Consider the following 8,839-nt stretch of genomic DNA (forward strand, 5'->3'; position numbering starts at 1 on the left):
GTCCCCGCATGCCCCCAAGGCTTTTGCATATCATCAGTCAGCTAACCTAACCTAAATGCTTTATAAATAGGTGGCTTTGCTACAGTGTCTGGTTGCGGATTCGGGTTCATCTGGTATATGTTGCTGCAATCCCAATGCAGGCACAATGTTTGCAGTCAGTCAGCCATCCAGCCAGTACCGACCACGCTTGCCAGAATGCAACTTCTAAAGGGAAAGGTCTGCCCTGTCCTAGATGAAGATTTACGATATGATAGCGACAGTGGCAGAAACGAACTGTAAACATGCTCTTTGCGTTACAAGGATGCTGAGGGAGCGGCCAATGCTTTCCGAAACGGTGTGATGAAGAAGCACCGTAGATTGACAGATAACATTCAACATCGGTGCCCCGTCTAGTGTCCCGGAATGCGATTACGTACGTATCATCGGCTCATTAGTCCGAACTAGCCCAGTGGTCCTGCAGGAAAAGGGTCGGCACGGCTCACCATTCTCCCGAAGCAGATACAAATCTGATCCAACAGCAGCCGTTTGAGTAAAACGATAAATGTCATGTCAAATTGCCTGCTAGCTAGTCAAACAAACAGGACGACTGGGAATCTGCTGAATGATTGATGTCGGATGGCAAGGATTCGCAGAATCCAAATGCGAATGCGCCGTGCGCAGGACGCTCGTTTGACGGCCTACCCACCGAATGAAACGAATGGGAATGGATATTATGAAAATTTAATTAAGTGCAAACCATAGCCGAACGGGCGACTAAATGCCGGTTTTTCCATTACAATCCGACCCGACACGCGGTAAGTTGTACGCGTAGTTGTTGCGCGTGATGGCTAGCACAATTCCGCACCACAGTGCGCCACTGTGCGGAGTACGGCGGCGGGATGGTTTAAGATTGTGGGGGAAGAAAATTTGCCATTTTACAATTCCCCTCCCTCGGAACACACACACACACACTGATGATACATTGTTCCATTGGGGGAGGTAAATATTGAACTGTTGCTAAAATAACAAACACCACTTTGGTGCGCTCGATACGGGGAGGGGCTGGCTTGACGGGAGGGGAGAGTTTGTTTGAACCGTTGTGGAAATAATGGCAAATATACCCGCCGATGCACATTAGCACACGTACCTTAAGCCGTACGTAGAATCCTGGAAAACGTTTTTAATATGTTTGCTCAATATATACGAAATTAAATTCATATTTGTAATTTGCTTAAAGCACCGCTCACTTGATATGCTTTACTTAAATGATTTAATTCAATTTTCATGAACAATTTGTCTTTTTAAATCCTATAAACCTTAAAAAACATTTTCGAACAATTTTACTCGATTTTACTTTTTAGACGATTGAACAGAAATAAAAACGAAAAAATTAAATTAAAAACGAAAAATTCAACAAATAGCGTGTATGCGCCCCATCATCATATGCTAAAGAGAGAAAGCATTCTGCAGCGATGGAAGTTGCGTTTGCTTCAAACTGTTACAGCATCTAACCATACTTGGGATCCTTTTATCCCCCACCTCCTGTTCGCCATTTTCCTCTTAATTTTGTTGCCATAGTAACACCCAAAAACGTGCACTGCGAGCTCACAAAAATGGCCACCACATTTGTTTGGCGCTAGTGGGAAACGGGCGTGCAGAGCGCTCTCACTCGCAGCATACTATTTTAATATCAATTTATAATAAAACCGTCCCGCCCAGTTGTTTGTTTACACTTTGTATGCCACCACACTGCACTAACTGGCTGACTGGTTTGGCTGAATGGCGGTAGGACTGACTGCCGCTGACGGACTGTTTGCACGGGCCAAAGGCTTTCGATTGCTTTGGCTCACCTCGGCCACGTGTACCACGTCCGAAGCGCTTATTTTGTTAGCAGCCATCTCCCATAAACCACCCCTCCCGTCCACCAACCTTCGACGGAGCTTTGTCGATCGATAATGATCTGCGACAGGGAGGTGCGAGCCGTAGATTTCGAACTGGCAGCCTTCTGTTTGGATACAATTTGGGGTTACGAATTCGAATGCGGTGCGCGAACCGTTCCGTGTGACGGGCAGGCTTGCAGAAACAATAATAACGAAACAAATCAACACCCCGAGAAGACGGCTAGCGGACAACTACTACAATGGGGTAGGCAATAGAGGGGAGCGGTGGGACTGCGGTTGGGCCGATGGAAAGAAAGAGAAACACTGTCCGCATTCGGTGAGGGTGAAAAAAAGTAATTAACATTCAAGTGTACCGCAAACAATTCGTCGGTAAACGATGCGATGATGCTGAAGCGATGGAAAATTGACAAATACAGCACACGAATTAGGAAATCGATGACGCACCTCGCCACACGCCAGTGTGTCGGAATGAAATCGTTCGAAAGGCGTTGCCGGGTGGTAGTGTGTCAGTGTTAGCAAAAATGGCCTCAAAGTATCGTGGAGCCCGGCAGAGAGTGGTCAGAGATAGTTTATTGAAACTTCCCGTACCTCCCAACTGATTGATATTCAAAATAGTGCTTTATTACAAAACTAAACAACCATTCAAGTAGTAACCACATCCACTAAATGAAACTTGTTGTAATTTATGTTCGTTTATATTATTTGTCCAAATCCAAATATTTGAAAGTCGTTCTTGTTACCTTCTTCTTATTTGGCATAACAACCGGGCATAACAGACCGGAGTTCTTGTTACCACATTCTAATCAATTTTCATATCCTCTTCTTCGATACGACAAAAAGTAATCGTTTATAAGCACCTTCAGCGTTGTAGCATTCGGAGTAACGTTTGTCAAGCGTTACGCGCGTTACGCGGACAATTCTTTTTGCGCACTGTAGCGCTGTAGTGGTGTAGCGCAAGCTTTGATGTTGCCAGCGCCAGTACGCATGATAGCCAAAGCGCGACTGTCAAACATGTTCAGTGTGGCCAGATTATTTTGGCGGTTTTCGGTAGGCGCATCAAAATTTTATCGGTAGTTTTCGTCCAAGCGCCACAGATTAAGCTTAAACGACTGGAAAATTGAATATCCATAGAAAAAAATGAAAGCTCCACAGCTTCATTGGTTTGATCAATAGATGGCGTATTATTATTATTTATTTAATCTTCAACGGGCCGTATGGCCTAATTAAGATGTAAAAGTTCAATAAAAAAAATACATAGCAGAAACAGGATTTGCATCGCAATTCACTGCGGCCACGGCAAAAGCCGGAGACGTTCCTTGAAGCACTGAGTTGAGATGTCGAAGTCGAAGCAATCCGAGACAGTGTTGAAGACAGCCGATATGCGGAACATAGGGTCAGACCGACCAGCACTGAAACAGGGTTGAGCGAGCCGTAGAGTTTCTCTAGACCTAAGTGTTCGGGATGGTGCATAGATATCGACTCGATACAACAAAGGCGATGAGTCGATAGAGCCATTTAGCAATCCAGCGATGAAAGAGCACTGTGCATTGCGTCTTCTAACCGAAAGAGGTTCAAGCCCTAGAAGACGGCACCGCGCAGCATACGGAGGAAGATTATTGCGATCCTGCCAGGGAAGTAGGCGTAGGGCATATCTCGTGAGCTTACGTTGAATCGCCTCAAGTCGAGCAATTGAAGAAGCGGTAGTTGGGCTCCAGACTACGCACGAATATTCCAGAACCGAACGAACGATACAGTTGTACACAGCTTTGATGCACATGGGGTTGCGAAATTCATTAGTTGTCCGGATAACCACGCCAAGTAATTGATTTCCTCTGGCTACAACGTCATCGATATGCTGTTTAAAGTTCAAACTAGAGTCAAGCAGAACGCCCAGGTCTTTGGCATGATTCTGTCGATTAACTGCAGTGCCGTCCATGAAGTAGGTCCCAGTCACTGGGCTCCTGCATCGACTAAAAGACACACAGTAGCATTTCTCGATGCAGATAGTCAGTCCATTACGCTTGCACCACGAACAGAAAATTTCGATGCAGTCTTGCAGGAATGTACAATCACCTGTGTTGTGAATAGGCGCAAAAATTTTTGCGTTGTCGGCAAACATTAAAACTGATTATTATATTGCTATCCTTTTCTTGAAATGTGTTTCGACAAGTTTCATCTTATCATGACCTATATAGCCTTCTAACTTTCTGAGCAAAAATCTATATGAATGGTCGTGAGGTCAGATACGTGGGTATCAACACCAACGACCATTACTCAAATCTCACTTGCTTCAGTGCTGGAGGTTTCCATTGGAGTTTAGTATTTAAACAATCGTATCGCCGTTCTAGTTCTAGCGATGCATAACTTCAATGCGAAACCATACAACAGTACATAGGAAATGAGAAAGCTCTCCTCCAAGCGAGGAAGCTCAACTGATTGGGGTATCCCACCAACAGAGAGCGCCACCAGCTTTTTTGCTATTTTTAGAATGCATGAGTCGTTTGCCGTCTGCTAAACGAAGTCTTTCTATATTCCATTTAGGTAGAGAGATTGAGTCGTTTAGAAGGCGTTTAGTGGTCGTTTAGTGGATTTGTGGCACTTGGGATGTGTTTCTACTTACCCCTCGCCTGAAAATTTCATTCTCTTTCCCAAGTGCCACAAATCCACTAAACGACCACTAAACAGCTTCTAAACGACTGAAGCACTCTACCTAAACGGAATATAGAAAGACTTCGTTTAGCAGACGGCAAACGACTCATGCATTCTAAAAATAGCAAAAAAGCTGGTGGCGCTCTCTGTTGGCGGGATACCCCAACCAGTTGAGCCTTCATCGCTTGGAGGAGAGCTTTCTCGTTTCCTCTGTACTGTTGTATGGTTTCGCATTGAAGTTATGCATCGCTAGAACTAGAACGGCGATACGATTGTTTAAATACTAAACTCCAATGGAAACCACCAGCACTGAAGCAAGTGAGCTTTGAGTAATGGTCGTTGGTGTTGATACCCACGTATCTGACCTCACGACCATTCATATAGATTTTTGCTCAGAAAGTTAGAAGGCTATATAGGTCATGATAAGATAAAACTTGTCGAAACACATTACAAGAAAAGGATATCAATATAATGATGAGTTGTAATACGCCATCTATTGATCAAACCAATGTAGCTGTGGAGCTTTCATTTTTTTTCTATGGATATTCAATTTTCCAGTCGTTTAAGCTTAATCTGTAGCGCTTGGGTTGTCTGTCGGGTAAGCTTTAACAGCAGACAGCGAGATTCAAATTCAAATTTAAATGATTTTCTTTGATGAGCAATTCTCAGAATCCACGCAACTGACATTTTCTACTTCCCAAATAGCCAGCTCGTACTTAATAGCTGATTTAGGGCTGTTTAACGAAAAATCGTTCCGATGTCGTACTTTGTGGCTGATTAAGAGATAGACGGTACTTTGCGGAACTATGGAGCTTTTTAACAGGCACATGGTACTCTTTGGAACTTTGCGGCTGATTAGCACTATGTATAGGGTTCATGATGGAACTTGAAGGCTTGTTAAGAAAGGGTACTGAACTTGGTGGAACTTTATAGCTTTTTAATGCATGACATCGGTACAAGGTGGCTCTTGTCAAATTGTCAAAGACTGACGCCGGCAATCATCTCATTGCTGCTGCACAAGTTAGATTCGTTAATTGAAGAATGAATAATGAGTGAAGTGATTGTGAATTATCAGTAAATTGTGTAAAATTTTGTGTAATTCATCAATACAAAGGATTTAAAAATATACATATGTGTTTAAACGAAACAAATCTTGTTGTTTATTTCATCGATGACGCTTGCTTGAAAATAAAACACAAAGAAAAATAATCCCTGGCATCGTGGCATGAGGAAGCTGCTTAGGCGCTGTTTGAAAGACCCACATAGAACTTTGATGCTGTTTATCTACTGCAAAAGGCGAATTAGAGCAGCGATCTTTAGCGTGCCAAAATGAGCTGCTTAAGCAATTCTGGCTATTTGGGTTATTATGAACATTAAATTTTAACGGATAAAAATAAAAAGTGCCAGGCAAACAAACGTGCATCAGCGCGATAAGTAACAAATGAGGTTAGCAATCCTTGAAACAGCATCCCAAGCGCCACAGATTAAGCTTAAAAGACTGAAAAATCAAATATCTGTGATTTTCGGTAGGATAAATGGAAAATCGGTAGTTTTAGCACCGACAAACCGACGTGAAACTGGCGTTACAAAAGTGTCCCAGAGCGTTTCTACATACACCGAGAATGCAGCTGAGAAAATAACTGACAGCATACTTTGATAGCGACTGACAGCATTTTAGGTGAGAGAATTCTCCTCGGCATGCAAAGAACGATGGAGCTGAGAAAAAATTGAATTGGCAGTTTATAGCGATCGATCAATTATAGTTTGCATTTTTGCCTTCTAATAATCGTAGATATATTATTAAAAAGTAAAAGAAACTTTTTTAACTTCATTTTAGCGATTAAAATGGTTTTTTTTCAACATCATTTTAAAAGTCTCATCTCGGTGCTTTTCAGAGCTTCTACACACACCAGCGTGAGAAACCGGTTGTCAATACTCTCACAGCCATCTCTCAGCTACTTTCTCGGTGTATGTAGAAACGCTCCCACACGAAAGTACTGTCATTTACCAGTGAGGCGATCACTTCTGTCAAAGTAAGCTCTGTTCACTGCTGCTTGGATGTAAACAATTTTTCTAAATACAAATTACGAAGGAAGTGTGAGGCAAGATTTTGTGAGAATTATTGGACAAAACACCCAGGAAAATCATTTTATAAGTTTCCAAATCAATGCAAAAGATGTGAGAAGTACATAAAACAATACGCATTGGAATTTGCGAAGAAAAACAAAAAGGGGATTTAGCAGTTTCTTCTCTGTGTCAGTGTCGTAAGCGAATCGTTATAGAGATGGCGCTAGTGTTTAGCGTATTTTAATTTGAAATAAGGAGACAACTTTTGAAGCTCATTTTGTTCGAAGTGTCACGAGGGTTTGTCGGTGGTTTTAGGGCAGTCATCTGTGAATCGGTAGGCATATAAAAAATCGGTAGGAATACAGATAAATCGGTATTTCTGGTCACTCTGTACATGTCACTGTGCAATGTTTTGTTTTGCAGCAGCGAACACATTTCTGCTGTCTCGCGGCATTGTTGTTTATTTCCAGTGAGATTGTGGTGCAGAAAACAAATTACCGATGTTTCGAATCGTATCTGGCAGTGATTCACTGCTACGAGCTTTTGCATCATTGAATATCGGGCGCCAAACCGCCTCGCTATGCAGTGGTTCTAGAAGCAGCAGCAGCAGCAGTACGTTCTTCAATGTGCGACCGGCAAATGACGAATATCGTGGCCGCACATTGTTGCAACCCGCCGTTCCCACATTATGTAATGTTCGGGAAACAAGTTTCTTCAACAAACGTAAGTCGAATGTAATGTGGTAGCGTTGTACCGCCCAGCTTAACAGTGTAATGCCATTCCAATGTTGTTGTTTTTTTTTTACGTTTTCAGTTCCCGCGGATCAAATATGGAAGGGTGTCATCTCCGTCAGTAATGCCGGTAAGAAGCGCGGCCGAGGTAAAGGTTCCGGCCGCATCACGCCAAAGGATCTGAACAAAGGGCAGATGATTGGCTACGGCAAGGCAAACATTGTATGGCCCGGACTGTCGGCACCGGTGATACGAGGCCGCGAGCTGGTCCAGCAGCAAAAGCTTCCGGAAGACAAGGAGCGTGAGGCAAAGTTGCGGCGCATTCGTGATGAGATGGTGAACTTTAAGCGCCTGAAGCTGAGTCCGCTCGAGCGAGGATGGTCGGGATCGAAAATGCCTGGCCGCAGTATCGGACCGCCGGACGCGGTCGGTGAGGACGAGTTCATAGGCTTCGACACAAAGTGCTTGGAGCTGAAAGCGGTTGTGAACATGAAGGGTAACCACGGCCGGAAGAGGCGCGTCTCGGCAATGGCGGTCACGGGTAACGGGAACGGTTTGGCCGGCTTTGGATTCGGCAAAGCGATTGAGGGCCGCGCCGCACTGCGACAGGCAAAGAACCGTGCCGGTCAGAAGCTGATGCATTTCGATCTGTGCAATGGGCATACGGTTTTCCACGACTTCCACTGCCAGTTCGGGGCAACGAAACTGTTTGTCGAACGAAAACCGGAAGGCTACGGACTGAAATGCCACCGTGCGATCAGGACCGTGTGCGAAGTGCTTGGTATTAAAGATTTGCGCGCAAAGTGTGAAGGTTCCACTAACGTGCAGCACGTCGTAAAAGCATTCTTTATCGGACTGCTCAAGCAAAAGGATCACCAGCGCATTGCGGAGGAAAAGGGTCTGCATGTGGTGGAATTCCGACCGGAAAACATGAACTTCCCGAAGGTGGTCGCCAGCCCGACGGTGTGTCGCACGGAGCAGGAGCTAGAAAATAACGAAATTCTCGACTTTACCCAGTACTGCATGGATGGAAAGATTCAGCTGCAGAAGAAAAAGTTCCCTCCCTTCTACACGAAATTCCGCTCGTGGGAAATCTACCTCAAGAAGCAGGAGTACCTCCGCAATCAGGATAAGGTACGGCTACGGATGATGGCCGAGACGGGGGAGGTGCGCAGTTATCTTACGGAGAAGTATCCCGAGTGCAGAATGGGACCAGGTCCGAAGGACGAGTAAGATGGCTTACTCCAATGTAGACTTTGACCTAAAAAAGGCAGTTTACTTGCATAATGTTGCAACGAAGGTGGAAGGAATAACAGAATAAATATCAAAATATGTCCCTAATAAAACGACTATCCAGCCCAGTAACATGTAATTGATGCACTATTTACTTAAGCATACGAAAGGAACGATCAAAGTGTATATGCCGGGCGTTCTAGGGTAACAGTGTTCTGTAGATAATTTTCCATTTTACACTCCATATGAGTTACCTAGTATCTCTGTTTTGGCGTGACC

The 8,839-nt window shown here is 44.1% G+C and overlaps 1 protein-coding gene across 1 annotated transcript; it reads left to right on the plus strand.

The window, feature by feature from the left end:
• Window positions 1-6,992: 6,992 nt before the first annotated feature.
• Window positions 6,993-8,692, plus strand: LOC1274009 (small ribosomal subunit protein uS5m). The gene is made up of 2 exons (XM_312962.6): window positions 6,993-7,319; window positions 7,410-8,692. Exons 1-2 carry the CDS (start codon window positions 7,097-7,099, stop codon window positions 8,558-8,560), a joined length of 1,374 nt encoding a protein of 457 aa, XP_312962.5. The 5' UTR covers window positions 6,993-7,096; the 3' UTR covers window positions 8,561-8,692.
• Window positions 8,693-8,839: the final 147 nt, after the last annotated feature.

Source organism: Anopheles gambiae, chromosome 2 (assembly GCF_943734735.2).
Source record: "Anopheles gambiae chromosome 2, idAnoGambNW_F1_1, whole genome shotgun sequence".
NCBI lineage: Eukaryota > Metazoa > Arthropoda > Insecta > Diptera > Culicidae > Anopheles > Anopheles gambiae.